This window comes from Doryrhamphus excisus, chromosome 19 (assembly GCF_030265055.1).
Source record: "Doryrhamphus excisus isolate RoL2022-K1 chromosome 19, RoL_Dexc_1.0, whole genome shotgun sequence".
NCBI classification, from domain to species: Eukaryota; Metazoa; Chordata; class Actinopteri; order Syngnathiformes; family Syngnathidae; genus Doryrhamphus; species Doryrhamphus excisus.
Genome location: NC_080484.1, coordinates 5,713,867 through 5,729,990, shown reverse-complemented (window position 1 = coordinate 5,729,990; position 16,124 = coordinate 5,713,867). Strand labels below are relative to the sequence as shown.

The 16,124-nt window shown below is 41.7% G+C and overlaps 1 protein-coding gene across 6 annotated transcripts in view; it reads right to left on the bottom strand.

Annotated features, from left to right (window-relative positions):
* Positions 1-16,124, bottom strand: part of exd3 (exonuclease 3'-5' domain containing 3) — a 62,603-nt gene that overhangs the window by 931 nt on the left and 45,548 nt on the right. For 2 of the 6 annotated variants that reach the window (XR_009120160.1, XM_058056363.1), the window contains exons 19-20: positions 7,829-7,895; positions 7,677-7,752 (exon numbers count right to left, since the gene is read on the bottom strand). Coding sequence is in view for 5 of the 6 variants with exons in the window: in XM_058056363.1 (XP_057912346.1) it covers positions 7,677-7,752; positions 7,829-7,895 (143 nt within the window). In the remaining variant the exon portion in view is untranslated. The other 4 variants (XM_058056360.1, XM_058056361.1, XM_058056362.1 and 1 more) reach the window with 3 other exon arrangements.

Sequence of the window (16,124 nt, the reverse complement as noted above, 5' to 3'; positions counted from 1 at the left end):
CCCTTTGGACACACTAACAAACTGCTCCGTTTGCCGTGTACCCTCTTGTTGCCAAACAAAGCACCCTACTGCTAAATAACCCGCCATGGGGCCAAAGAAAGTTGCGAGTGGCAGCAACTTGTAATTATTCTCGATAAAATTGATTATTTGTTCATATTTTTGGGTGTCTGGAATGGATTCATTGGATTTTCCATGATTGTTGTTGAATTTTATCCCTACAAATGTGCCACTGGGCAATGAAAAACAAGTTGGCAACGACAGCATTTCTAATCTAGTTACCTTAGCCATGTATCTAACGCAGGTAAACTAAACAGTTTTATCGAGCCATCCATCATAACGGATTAAATATAAAAAAAGGTCTGGCTAAATATATCTATTAAATGAAAAAGGAGGGCTAGAATGTGTATGCAAACAAGAATAATATGCTTTATTTATGTTGAAAAGGATACCGCTGTGTAGTATTTCCCATAATATAATGATGCACTTAGGTGCTATTGTATACAAGTCACTTTACTTACTCTAACCACAAAAAAGTCCAAACTAAGTCGTGTTTCTTAACTAACAAAGTCAGTGATTTAACAGCATATAATAAATGTCATAGTTGGGGGGTTTAAATTAGCGTGTGTATGCAGGTTATAGTGAGAGAGCAAATTGTGTAACAAATACACAAATGCTCACCTAAACGCAACCCGGAAGTATAGTATTCCCCCGCGATTAAGATGATTTGTTTGGGTGTTCTTGCTAGCTATACTTAGCTATTATACTCGCATTTTTGATTCGGTGACTTAACGCCACAAAAAGTATTAATGTGTGTTGTTGTTGGGGGCTTGAACTAGCGTAGCCTAATGTGTGTTAGTTCTTTAAACGATGCAAACGGAACCCGGAAGTGTGTGGTCTCCTTAACGGGCGGCAAGAACAAGATGGGACATTTAGAGGCCGCTTCTTAAATCATAAAATGCGGATATATTGGAGTTGTTTTGGAATGGCGAGACGGTGTGGGACTTGACATAACAAAAGGCCCCGCACTACTTCCTCTTTGGCGAGTGAAAAGAGGTGACGCTGTGTGCGGATTGACACGCCGCGAGATCAACTCCCCCCACACCCACCACCGTGGGAACCGGGCGCCGAGGCTCCTGTGTGTGTGTGTGTGTGAGTGAGAGAGCGAGAGAGAAAGAGAGAGAGAGAGGTGGTGAGAGAATATTGCCGAAGTGCAACAAACGTATGGAGTGGCGTCGATGGAGGAAATGAGTGCAAACCGCACAAGGTGTATGTGGGCCGTTTGCTCCCTTTGGTTCCGCATGACTTTACATTTGTTCCCACACTCGCCTTAACTGCACATTTGGCTCACATTTGCGGCTCAACGTCTCCAGCTCATTTTGCCTATACTTCCTAAGCCACCCATAAAAAGTACATTCTCATAACCATCAAGTGGTATTAAGTATGCTGTTGCGCCCCCCAAAAACTTTGGTTATTCATACTTGTGCAGCCTGCTGGTCCCTAGCACCAATCTGAAAACCAGGCTAAAGGCGATTCCCTGATCATCTGACATTATCATTGACGCTTAGTGTGTAGCAATATGTTTCATGCGTTTAATACGTAGGTGCGTGAGGCATATTTCGGGATTTGATTGTGTCACAAGTGAACAATGGCAACTGAAGACAAAAAAGGCAGTGTTCTGGAACAAAATAAGCACGACAACAGTCACTTTTATTGAAAATGTTGACCCAAAATCGGAGGAAAACGTCAATGTCAAGCTAGCAGGAGCAGGTGGGGCCTGGTCCTGGACTAGACTGGATTCGCCATAAATAAAACAACACCATCGATCTATGAGAATAGAATAGAATATAATAGAAAAGTTGTAAATCTACTCAAATAAGCCAAATTATTAAAAGGAAGCGAAATAATATAGCAGTATGATTTAAGATTCAAGTTTAAATATTCACAATTAGGTGTGAAATTGGAGAGACGAAAAGTTGTCATTTTATAAAAATGTATGGTAATTATATGAAGTGTAATAAAAATAACATTATTCTAAAGAAAAGTCATGTAATTTTAGTAGCATAAAGTTTATATATTAAATAAAAAGACATTCTTTTAAAATAGTAATATTATGAAACAAAGAAAACAATGAATAAAGTTGTGATTTTTGGAAAATTATGTTGTGGAAAAATTATAATATGGGAGTAAAGTTAAACTATTATTAAATTATTAAATTAAATAGTTGGAAAATGTATAAGAATAACAGCAGAAATGGGAATAGAATAAGAATAAGGGCAACATATTTGGAGGAAAAAAAGATTTTAACCACAAAAAAGTCCCAATAAAAAAAACTTGTAATATTATAAGGAAAGTAGCATTTTAGTAGCTGAAAGTTGAAATATGAAAATTATTTTTGAGAAGTTGTAATATTATGAGATACCAAAAAAATTAAGTTGTAAAGCCTCAAAACGTGCGGCCCGTGGGCCAAATGTGGCCCGCAGGACACTAGTTTGAGGCCCCCGCCTTGATATGAAAGTTTAATGTTAGTGCGGCCCGCGCAAGTTTGATATGGATGCTGTATGGTATCATGTACCCAGAAAAAATTATTACGTTTGATTAATGTTCATGTTAAAGGTTAAATAACTTAATAGTTATCCTCCCTATCCGTGTGGAAGTGGTGAGTTTTTGGCTATTTAAGTTTAAAGGAAATAACTTGAAGGCTACAGTTTAGGTCGCTCGCTCTCTAGTTTGCGAGTTAGCATGTGTCTCAAGACCCTGCAGTTGCGCAATATGTTGTAAATAAAAAGAGTATAAATGTGACTATAGTCGTGTTTTGTCATGTCTACAGGGCTCTAATAATGCTTTGTTCATTTTAATCTGAAAAAAATAATTTGTCTACCCACCAACTATATGTGGTTTCTTAAGTTTTTATTATTTGCCGTTTTATTATTATTATTATATTTATGTATTTATTACTGATTGATTGATTTTCTTTATTCTTGATTTGTTTATTTATTTTTCATCTTATTTTGTGTAGAAAAATAAAAAGTAAGATATTTGAGAACAGTGGAATGTTTTATCAGAGCTTTACTTGTAGAAAATTGGAACCAAAGCGAAGTAAAAATTTTTTTTTTGGAAAACCTGATGCGGCCCATTCTCACCTAGACCCGAGCTCCAGTGGCCCCAAGGTAAATTGAGTTTGAGACCCCTGTTGTAAAGGTTCTCTAAGAAGTAAGTTGAAATATTTAAAAAAATAAAAAAAAACTGTAAAAATGTGGGGGAAAAAGAGCTAAACTGATACTAATAGAATACTTTTCACCTACTGTAAATCACAAAGTTGAAAGACAGTTTTTTTCTTGAAAGATATATAATATCACGTGTTAAAGTGGAGCTTCCATCCTTTCATTTTTGCCTGGAAGAGCTTTGGACACCCCTCTTCTACACCAAACTCATCCTATCCAGGGTGTGCATCTTCCACTGAGGTTTCCAAGCGTGGAAGTGATTCAGCGCTGAGGTGCGTGTGCAGGTGTTTGCCTGCTGACTTACTCCTGTTTGTTCCCACAGCTGCAAAAAGGTGGGACAAACAAAGCTCTGACTCATTCCGACCAATGCACTGAGATCTTTTTATGTTGCGTGTTCAGAAACAGATGTGTGTTGGGTTTTTTGTTTTTTTTTTCTGCCGTCGTCGCTGACCTGCGAGAGCGCCGTGCTTTGTAGTTGGAATGCGGCTCATGGTTTGTGTGTCACTGGGATTTGGATCTACATGTGTTTATGCCTGTGTTTCTCTCTCTCTCTCTCGGTGAGCGGTGTTGAAGTTGCGTTAAATCAAGAACATCTGTCCGTGATCAAAACATTTGGGCAGACCACAGGAGCAAAATGTTTCGGTATTTTTTGCGCTTAATTGTTTCAAATAATTCTCAGGGAAGCGGCCAAAGCCAGAAACAATACAGTTGGAAGACAGATCGGTTATTAAATGAATTATCAGAGCTATCAAAGCAAAGTTTTAGAATGGTCACACATACTGTAAATGTGTTCCATTTGTGTCTCCATTCTATCGCATTGCGGCGATAAACAAGATAGGCTTTTTTTTTTTTCCCAGTGCGTGAACAAAGAGCCTGGAGTGGAGGTGACGGACGGCGGATCGGTGCACAAGGCCGAGCTTTGGCGCCGGGACACGCATGGAAAGACAGAAGGAGGTCCCGGGAGAGGGTGTGCATTCAGGAAAACGCACGTAAATATGTCCATTTAAAAAAAAATCTCATTGACAATGCCTGCATTCCTGCTGGAAAAGTGTGTGTAGTAACACAGAGAGAAAGAGAGAGAGAGAAGAGAGAGAGAGAGGGGTGGTGACGTGGTACCAGGGAGGGAGGGCCTTCTGCATCCAATTCATTCCGGACACCACGTGTCCTCGGAGCGTGGGAAAGAGGCGAGCTTTTCTTCCCAGCAAAGAAAGAGCAAGGATCAAATAACATGGCGTCGCAGCAGCGATGCCGCTCAGTCAGTGGAGGAGCGGCAGAGCGGCCGCAAAGGCAGAGGCTTCACTATCAGGGCGCAAACTTAAAAAAAGTCAGCAAGAGGCTGCGGTTCACTTTAAAGGCATAGGAAGGCGTGGATGAGGGCTGCGACCACCCGGACCAAACCCTTTCACATAAAGAGGTGCCTTTTTTGGAGATAGGGTGTCAGCTATCTGCACCAGAATTGGAAAAAAAACATCATTAGGATTTGTTTTTTTTTGTAGAAAAAGCGCAAAAGAAAATAGGTGCTTGACAGAAAAGTAGTTCCAGTATAGTTAGGGCATGGTACTTTAGCAAGATTGGGAACTAGGGATGAATGGAAGACCTCATTTGGGTCCTAAGCTACAAAAAAAAGTCTGGCAAACCGCAATCGTTAGCCTAAACCTTGGAATTACAACGTTATCAGTCGGGAACTCGGGTAAAAATTAAAACTGAAAAGAATAGAATTTTGTCATGGGAAATCATTTGCTAATACTGTACTCCATAGCAATACTGTACAGCGCCAATCAAAGTTTGGACCCACTTTCCCAGGCAGGCAACTGGGTGGCAAGGTGTGTCCACACTGTAGAATGGTACTGTATGTACAGTACAGTATACTCAGAATACTCAAGTCCTTGTTGTTGGGTAGTATCACCCAAGAACCAAAACACTATCCTAATAAATTCACAAGTTTTTCATGATTTGGTCTTCAGTCGGGTGGCACGGCGGTCTAGTGGTTAGCGCGCAGACCTCACAGCTAGGAGGACCAGGGTTCGATTGCACCCTCAGCCATCTCTGTGTGGAGTTTGCATGTTCTCCCCGTGCATGCGTGGGTTTTCTCCGGGTACTCCGGTTTCCTCCCACATTCCAAAAAACATGCTAGGTTAATTGGCGACTCCAAATTGTCCATATGTGAGTGTGAATGGTTGTTGTCTATATGTGCCCTGTGATTGGCTGGCGACCATTCCAGGGTGTACCCGGCCTCTCGCCCGAAGACAGCTGGGATAGGCTCCAGCACCCCCGCGACCCTCGTGAGGAAAAAGCGGTAGAAAATGAATGAATTAATGGTCTTCGGTCTCCAGAAAGTCCCAAATCCACCGTCCTAAGAAATAGCCTAAAATTTTTCGAGTGTCAAACAAATCAAAAGTCTCAAAAAGACACAAAAACACATTTGATACATGAATAAAATGGACCACAAATCCTTCATGCATCAAGACTCAAGGAAAGTCAAGCTGGACTAAGTCTCTAGCATGTCGTCATGTCAACTGGTCAAGTCTTGATCTAAATCACGTCCCGAATCAAGTACTCAGATTTGGTCTTTAGTCTGCAGAAAGCCCTTGATCTCAAGAAATGACCTGCAACAGTCTGAAGTCATTTGTTCCGAGTGTCATGCAAGTGCAAGGTCCTCCGGACTAAATATCTGCATGTCCCAGGGTCATTTTTTAAATTCAGGTCCTAAATGACTGCCCCAAAGCAAGTCCGAATTATTTAGTGGTTTGGTCTTTAGGCTCCAGAAAGCCCAAATTCATCAATGCCAATAAATTGGCCCATGTCTACAAGTTCTGAAGTCTCTTGTATCGAGTTCAAAAGTCCAAGTAGTGCTTAAGAAAAGACCAAAAAAACACAGATACGTTAAAACTGCACCAGAAATCCAATGTCCACACATCTTATGGACTTAATGTCTGGCCTGTCCTCAGTTAAGTCTGAAAAAAGGCCCATAATTTGGTACAATTCAGTTGGTAAATCACTGTCCTAAAAGCAAATTCAAAGTTTTTGGTCCAATTCGAAGTCTCCAGGTAGTAAAGTACCCCTGTTCTGAAAAAAGTTGGTGCAAGTCTCAAAAATCATGCACTACCATGATACCGGAAAATCCAAAATCCAATCCCAAATGAGGCCAAGGTTTTGGTCCAAGTTTCAAATCATTGCTGCAAGTTCCATGTCCTTGTGTTTTAGGAAGTCCACAGTTATTTGTGTGGAACTCCAAGTAATTTCAAATCTTCGACAAACGTCCTATCTTGGGTGAGTCCACTCATTAGGTAAGCTCCCAGATATCAGGTATTCCCACGACCCAGAAAGCGACACAATAAGAAGCATCTGAAGAGCGGTTCTTGAATAGCGTACTGATCCTACAATCCCAGCCACTATTGTCAGTCGTGTTAAGAACATGTCAGACCTGGACTTGATCTCCTTTGTCCATTTCTTGTGAAGATCAATGTTCAATTTCCCAGACAGAGTACCCCCTCCCAAGTTGCAAAGTGCTGACGGATAACTTGTTGGTTTAACATGGTGTAACATTTCATCCACCCCCGACAAAAGCCGCAATTCTGCGGTTGAAAATTACGCAATTAGTAACGTGGAGTCAAGTGACAGTTCAGACGCATTCAATGGAAAGTCGGCAGACACAGAAAAATTTGTTTTTGATTCCCAACGCTGACATCAGTGACGACCTGCCTTGGGGAAACCACTGTGGCTTTTTACATCATAAAATCATACAGCGGACATCTGCCAAGCGTTAAGGCTGGTTGGACTTTACAAGTGGAAGAAACCCATGTGGAGCTCTTAAAACCTTCAAGGTAAAGCCAGTGCAGGATTTGGGAGGAGAGGAAACCAAATGTGAAGGAATTTGTTGGCTTAGGCTTTGCTTTCATGTTACACCTGTGCGGCTTTTTGGTTTTTTTTGGATTCAGAACACAGCAGCGGGTCATTCTGAATTTTATAGGAAAAGCATAACTTTATTAACATATATTTTACTTTGCAGTTTGCTTTATCGCTGCCTTTGCGCAGCTTGCCAAATAAAAGACAATTTAAAAAAATGATACTGACAAGACCCTTGTAGTTGGATGGTCTTTTGCTGTTCTGTTTACAATCAAAGTACAGTTAGCTAACGTTGTGATGGCTTTGTCCATAAGTGTGGGAAAATGCACACTTCATAACGATCGAACCACGTGATGAACTAATAATAACTACTAACCGTTACCGCTTCATTCCGTCACGTGCAATACCTCCTGGAACATGGACAGCACCCGTTCAAAGTGGGAACCCTCCCAGAACACCTTGCCGCACCGGGTGCACACGTAGTAGTGCGGCACCCTGGGCACCAGCGTGGGCGGCACGGTGTGCAGCTGTATGGGCGCCCCACCAGGGAAGCTCAGTGTGAAAGGGTCCAGGTCGGACAGGGAGGCCCAGTGACACTGAGGGGCGTACCTGGGGAGATCCTGGCTGTCATCGAGCGGCTCGTCCTCCGGCAACGTGGGGGAAGCGTCGTCGTCTTGCAGAAATCCTACAAAGCCAACGATAATATCGTAAAGCACCTTTTACCACGGTGCTATGCTAGCTTTGTTTGATGTGTGGCTGACCTTTCTGTTTAAGCATCCTGATCATGTCGTGTCTGGGCAGGGCCACATATTGATCACTGTTGCAAGCCTGCCAAAAGGTAAAAAAAACCCCATCAGTATAACATTTACAGCAAAGAAGAAAAGACTGCTTTTTCTTTGGCTTTTGTGGGGTTTTTATTTTGGCAGCATCACTACGGGTTGTTAGAATGTGAAGAAGGAATAATACATGATACATATCGGGCCGATATGACGAATTATGACATCATAGAGCAGGGGTCTCAAACACGCGGCCCGTGGGCCAAATGTGGCCCGCAGGACACTAGTTTGAGGCCCCCGCCTTGATATGAAAGTTTAATGTTAGTGCGGCCCGCGCAAGTTTGATATGGATGCTGTATGGTATCATGTACCCAGAAAAAAATATTACGTTTGATTAATGTTCATTTTAAAGGTTAAATAACTGTTAATCCTCCCTATCCGTGTGGAAGTGGTAAGTTTTTGGCTATTTAAGTTTAAAGGAAATAACTTGAAAGCTACCGTTTAGGTCGCTAGCTCTCTAGTTTGCGAGTTAGCATGTGTCTCAAGACCCTGCAGTTGCGCAATATGTTGTAAATAAAAAAGTATAAATGACTATAGTCGTGTTTTGTCATGTCTACAGGGCTCTAATAATGCTTTGTTCATTTTAATCTGAAAAAAATAATTTGTCTACCCACCAACTATATGTGGTTTCTTAAGTTTTTATTATTTGCTGTTTTATTATTATTATTATATTTATTTATTTATTACTGATTGATTGATTTTCTTTATTCTTGATTTGTTTATTTATTTTTCATCTTATTTTGTGTAGAAAAATAAAAAGTAAGATATTTGAGAACAGTGGAATGTTTTATCAGAGCTTTTATTGTAGAAAATTGGAACCAAAGCGAAGTTTTTTTAATTTTTTTGTTTTTAATAAATGCATTTTTTTTTGTTTTTTTTTGGAAAACCTGATGCGGCCCAGTCTCACCCAGACCCGAGCTCCAGTGGCCCCCAGGTAAATTGAGTTTGAAACCCCTGTCATAGAGAGAAAAACACTTTGACCAAACCACAACAGTCCTCCCGAAATGCTACAACGGCGCATCGAAAGCCACAGAAGACGCTTAGGCTGCCAAAGAAGCTGGCTTAAAGCCGTCCGCAAAGAAAGGGCCAGGTCCCGCTCCCATGGCCAGAAAAAACAACCCCCGGTTGGCCGGCAAACCACTCGCAGCCACGGTGTGTACTTGTGGGTCGCCGCTATTTCATATGTGTTATTAATTGTAGATATGTCATAGTATTTAGTCGTACAAGCGATGCCACCCGACCTAGTTCCCAGGCAGTCTTACCTCCGGGTCTGCACAAACTACAGTTAATCCAAACGCAAAAAACAACAAGCTTGAGAAGCAGAAAGTATCGGTATCAGCTTGAAGAGAAATAATGTAGGGCCAGTGCTTTAAATGAAAACAACTATAAAAACTTTTAATCATTAATTCATTCCTTTTCTACTGCTTTTCCTCACGAGGTTCGCGGGCGTGCTGGAGCCTATCCCAGCTGTCTTCGGGTGAGAGGCGGGGTACACCCTGGACTGGTGGCCAGCCAATCACAGGGCACATATAGACAAACAACCATTCACACTCACATTCATACCTATGGACAATTTGGAGTGGCCAATTAACCTAGCATGTTTTTGGAATGTGGGAGGAAACCGGAGTACCCGGAGAAAACCCACGCATGCACAGGAGAACAACTCTACGCAGAGATGACATAGGGTGGAATTGAACTCAGGTCTCCTCGCTGTGTGGCCTGCGTGCTAACCACTCGACCACCGTGTAGCCGAAAAATAACTTTATTGAGTGGAAATTCATTTGTCTTACCATAGCACATACACACACATGCACGGGAAGAACATGCATTGATATTAACCTTTAAATGATACATTTATGGACCCAGTCAGGGGCGTCACTAGGTTCTGAGGACAGGGGGGGTTTAGCCCCCTGGAGATGCACAGGATATGAATGAAAAAAAAAAAAAAAAAAAAAAAATCAAAAAATCCAAAAAAATCCAAAAAATAAAAAATAAAAAATAAAAAAAAATCCAAAAATCCAAAAAAACAAATAACAAACAAGAACCGGGATATAACTTTCCCACTTTTGGACAGATTAGGTATAGATACTAAATTGTTTTAGGGCGCCATTAAATTTACACAAGTACACACAATCTATTATATAATAATCATTATTATATTATTAATGAGCCTATTATTATTACGATCATCATTATTCTTCTTCTGATTATTACTACTAGTAGTAGTAGGCTAGTATTAGCCTGCTTATTGGCTTGCTTATTAGCCTGCTTTTGCCCTATTATATGAAATTTGTCAGAGATTTTTTTTTCATCAATAAAATTTTGTTTTTAAAAATCAATAAAAAATATCAAATTATTTAGAGGGGATTAAGAACATTTTAGGGGGGCTGAAGTCCCCCTAAAATAGGCCTAATGACGCCACTGGACCAAGTTCAATTACGTCCACTTCCATATGTTAAAATTTAACATCGGTTAGCTTCTTTTTCTACTTGACTGACAGGTATGATGGACACAGTTTGACTCTGGAACAGATTATTGCCATTTCCTATGAATCGGTATTGATTTTGAATGGGGCATTCTTTAGGGCTGGTGTTTTCATACACGTGCATTCGCACAAATAAATGAAGCGCTGGCCTACGTGCACACGTAGCAGACACTTTCTTTTTCCCACGTTGTTGCTTCGGTGTGAAAGTAGCTACACAAAGATCAGTGTGTGCGTAGGAGAACGTTTACGCCTCAGTAACGTTCACACGTCCGTGCCGTCCTGTCCTCTACAGTGGAAGTCCCCTGTAACCACCCCCACAGTGGGACATTAGTGATCTCTCTCACACACACACACACACACACACACACACACTCGTCTGTGAGCCATCCTGACAGCATGTGAGCGCTAAAAGCCTTGTCAACACACCTGAGCTCCACCCAGCAAACAGCATTCCACTTGGGATCCGGGCTGTAAATCAAACCCATTCAAGTTGCCTCACTTAAGTCAAAGTATTAGCAATGACGAAAGAGGGACACACTCGCTTAAGATGTTACGTTGGCTGTCAATCGGGGGTGAGGGTGGGGGTGGGGGGGTGGGGGTTAGCACACAAGGTGTCTCCTCTGTGCTGTGTTTGCTTTTGCGGCGACTGAGGTTAAGACGTGGGGAGAGCGGCGAGACAGCGGAGGTGTGGGAAGAGGCCGAGGTGTCTTATTTGTGGGAATGAGGCTCATCCCTCCCGTTCGGCATTTTCCCTGCAACATGCATTCACAAAAAAAAAAAATATATATAAACAACATTCCGTTGGCACAGACAAAACTCTCACAGTGCACGTAAAAAAAAAAGCGTGCATAGAAAGTTGTGTGCATATACAAAGAAGGCAACAGCCAGAAAAACAGAGCGGGCCTATTTGCTCAGCTCAAAGTTTCCCAGAGTGGAGCAAGCCAGAACCTGCTCTGAACTCTCACGGCTAAGCCGTGCACGGACAGGCACACACGCAAACCCGCATGGAAATCATGGCGTGATTCATGAAAACACAACAAGTGCAGGTATGCTGCACAAAGTGAAGGATGGAAATGCACATGCAAAATGTCCAAGTGGGTGGTTTGGGTCTAAATAAACACAGATGGCGGCGTCTTACTGCATGAGACCGGATGGTTTTCTTGCTGGTTTTGGCTTGTGGGAAGTACGGGAAGACTTTCCAAGGCAATATATTTTCACTGCTGGACTTTACGGTCATGCTTTTCATAAAAAGCATACAACGCGGTGCCACGGCAATGCACAGGTGACTGCATATCCAGCTGCACGGAGATCAGTACATTGTTGTTGGATGGATGCAAATCCACTTACGTGTCCGCACAGGCAAAAAAATAGAAGGCAAAGCAGCTATTTTCATACCCGTTCATGCAGGTGGGTCGGCTGCAGCTTTGCAACCGTTTGTCACGGAAACTGACTAATTGACACCAATTCATCTGACCAATGGAGCATGGGGCTGAAAGCACAGATATACAGTAGTGGCCAAGGACTACAAATAATCACCCTTAATGTTAAAATATGGAACAGCGTCATGGCAACCCTACAGTCAAACCTGGCTTTTTTATGCCAAGATTTTACCTCTATTTGCATAAAATCACAGCACAATATTCCACCGAACCTGTTGACACCTTTCTTATCGAGTGTGACTGCTAAATAACCAGCCATGGGGCCAAGGGAAATTGGACTTAATTTTTCTTACATTTTTCATTTGTTTTTTTTTTAGATTTTCAAACTATTTCAGCTTTCATCTTGTACATGTTCTTCTTGTAATTCTGATTTCATTCATTTCAATGTTTAAAAGGACAACTTTTTCCGCAAATTACAACTTAATTTCAACTTCATGATATTTTTCCCCTCACAATATAGTGATGCTATTCTCATAGGAGTGTGATTTTTTTCTTGTAATGTAACAACTTTTTTCTCTTAATATTTTTAATTTTATTTTAATTTAACTCACCGCTGAGTTTTAAATTTTTGCTGTTTTCTTGTTAAATAAATTTTTTTATAATGCGCCGTGGGACAATAAAAAACAAAACAAAAAAGAAACCCTGATGTACGGGAAGTTTGCATCAGCAATAAATTCCATCCTTTCCTCATTCATAATTATTCCACATTGTTTTCTGCTTGCTCATTATTCTCTAAAAAATGCTTTTTTGTTCATATTTTTGGCTGTATGAAACAGATTAATTGATGTGGGAGAAATGATATCTGTTTGAGTTGGTCTTTTTGGAAAGACTTATTGACGTGCGTCGTGTTAAGTTTAGAGGGAGCCACTGTATTTGCGTTTCCAGGCTCCAGGCTCGGTGCAAATAAAGAGCCATTTTTATACACTTGTTCTTTTTTTTTTACCGCCATGTTTCACCTCATTTCAATTAGCCAGCATTAAAATGACAGACCTGACAAGATCAAAGAGACACCAAACGTTTAAACAGCAAACCAATTTCTTTTAAAAATAGAAACGTGAGTCATTTTGCAACATGTTGTCTGTTTCTTTTGTTGCTTGAGTGTTCTTCGGGGAAGCCGGGGCATTCTCACACTCCGTGTGGCCGTGCCAGAGAAAGAATGCTCCTTGCTGTGACAACAAAGGCTATCTAAAGTGTGATACTGTGTTTCAAAGGATGGGAGGTGGTGGAAAAAAAGGGGAGAGAAAGGGGGATATTGGAGAGGAGGTGGGGTGGGGGGTGAGGGGGGGTATATCCTCCCCCTCACCCCCCACCGGTAACGCGCTCACACACAGTGCGCTGACTCTGCCGGCAGCTCCCATGGGAAAATCCTACACCAATCTGAAAAGGCGGCGCTCTTTGGGGGCCGATGTAGGTCACATGGTCTGGGCGGCCAATGGCTGGGCAAAGATTTGATTCAAAATGGAGCAAGTCAGGTAAGGGGCAGCGTGGGAACTGGGAGAGAAGACGCGCAAGAGGGGAGCCAGACACGCACCGTCGTTTCCCTTTGAAAATGTTGTCTTTTCACTCCTGGAGTCCAAGTCAAGGTTAGAGAACAGCAACCGAGACGGCTGCGGTCGACAACATATACACACCCTATACATGCCAAGAATATCTGGCCACGGAAAAACATACAGTACACACTTCTCATGGAAAGGCCTTAGCCTTTTTACCTACAGAAATATATATTTTACGCCCCCCCCCCCATAAAATCATGCATACTGTATATTATCTCGCTACATCTGATGTCCAAAGTGCCTGTGACATCATTTAACAACACAAAAAAAGGAAAAATCAGCAATTAATTTAAAAAAATGAAGTAAAAATATTACGATAAAAAATTTGCAACCTGACAAAAAAGTCATAATATGAAAATATGAAAATGTACATTTTACCTGCCCTTTAATATTAAAATATGAAAGAAAGATGTTTGTTTTTTTTACATGACCCCGTGTGCAATTGAGTTTGACACCCCTGTTATAACATTATGGGAATAAAGTTAAATTATTACAAAAAGAAGATTTACAAAGATTATTCAAGAGGAGAGAAAAATGACGAAAAAGAGCAAAGTTGATGATAATATTATTATAATATAATGGGCTTTGTCACTTCCATGAGAAAGCTGAGATGCCTTTTTTTCTTGGAATACTGAACATACAACATCTTAGTGCATCTACATGTGTTGCTGCACTAAATATCAAATGTGGCCCTCCCTGGAAAAACCTCTGAACGCTCCTGGTGCAAAGATTTATACAGTATTTTCATACAAGAAAAAGGCAGACATTATTTTTATCATCTGTCATTAAGGGCATGAATTAATCAGCACACGCGGAGCACAATAGGAGGTGTTCTAAGAACTTGCGCGAAGTACCTTTGAGAGGAAGTAGCCGCTGCGTGTGGAGGTTCCTCGAGAAAGAAAAACAACACAGGCCTTCCCGGCCTTCCCTTCCAGGACCGCCAGGACTGCTCAAGTGACATAAGCTAGCAGTTTAGCATGGAGGGGAGTGTGAAAAAGTGATTGGTGTCCTGTTAAAACTTAACTGAGATTAATTGCGATGTATCAGTGTGAAAAAGGTTATGAAGCCATTTCTAAAGCTTTGGGACTCCAGCCAACCACAGTGAGAGCCACTGAGAGCCATTATCCACAAATGGCTGAAACATGGAACAGTGGTGAACCTTCCCAAAGATGAGTGGGCCAAAATTCCTCCACAGCGCTGTAAGAGACCCATTGCAAGTTATCACAAACACTTGATTGCAGTTGTTGCTGCTAAGGGTGGCTTAAGCACCTAGCCAATCACTTTTTCACACAGGGCCATGTGGCTTTGGATTTTTTTTCTCCCTCAATCATAAAATGGTTCATGTTTGCATGTTCTCCCCGTGCATGCGTGGGTTTTCTCCGGGTACTCCGGTTTCCTCCCACATTCCAAAAACATGCTAGGTTAATTGGTGACTCCAAATTGTCCATAGGTATGAATGTGAGTGTGAATGGTTGTTTGTCTATGTGTGCCCTGTGATTGGCTGGCGACCAGTCCAGGGTGTACCCCGCCTTACGCCCGAAGACAGCTGGGATAGGCTCCAGCACCCCCGCGACCCTCGTGAGGAAAAAGCGGTAGAAAATGAATGAATGAATTGTCCATAGGTATGAATGTGAGTGTGAATGGTTGTTTGTCTATATGTGCCCTGTGATTGGCTGGCCACCAGTCCAGGGTGTACCCCGCCTCTCATCCGAAGACAGCTGGGATAGGCTCCAGCACGCCTGCAACCCTCGTGAGGATAAGCGGTAGAAAATGAATGAATGAATGAAAAGTAAGGGGTGTTTTATTTTGTGAAAATAACCGAAAGTGCGTTGCTCACTTCGGCTAGCTTAAATTTTGCTGAATTCGCTCCGAACGAAATTGGAAACGGTTAGTATTCGGACAAACAGTTGGCACAATCGGGATCTAAACGACCACTTTCTCGCCTGATTAAAAAAAAATCAATAAAGTGATTTATTTATTTGAAGAGTTTAGAGCTAAAGCGAAATCAGCTTCAGCTTGTTGATTTCAGCTCGGGTAGGAGCGCAATGCATTGTGGGTTATCATGTAGTACGCTGTAGTGTAAACGCTTTGCATACTGTCTGATGGATTGGGTATACAGTACGGAGTGTGGATAGTATGGGCATGGAAGTATGTATTAGTTAGTATGCGGTTTCCAACACAGCCATGGAATGGACATGGAGGGCCTCCAATTGACTAGCGCTGTTCTATACTATGGAGACTTCAAAACCTTACACCATACCTTAAAAAAAAACTAAAGCAAAAGCAAAACACGCTCGCCAAGGTAATCCTTGAGTCACATTCTCAAAACAAATGCTGAGGATTTGTGAGATTTGCTGAGATTTCGCCAATTATGTTGTGGGTTTTGTGTGACTTTTTCCACTGTATTTGGTTTGGTTCCGGACTAAACCAACATGAAAGTGCAGTTCAGTTCACCCAGCATGAACACAACCACTCAATAAGCCAGCATAAAAGCTAGACATTTGAGTTATTTCAACAACTATGTCCGTTGCCCCCCCTCCCCCCCTTTTTTTAAGTCAGGTCACATCTCTTAACAAGTCCCATTTGTCTTTTCAGGCATTTAAGATCAACTTAAGGACCACATGTTGAAGCGACCCACATCCGATGCGGGAAAAAGATCAGATTCCGTGCGGTTTGGACTGCTCGCACCGCCAAGAAAAAGTCACATATGAAAAACGAAAAAAAAAAAGTGCAGTGCAAAGGTA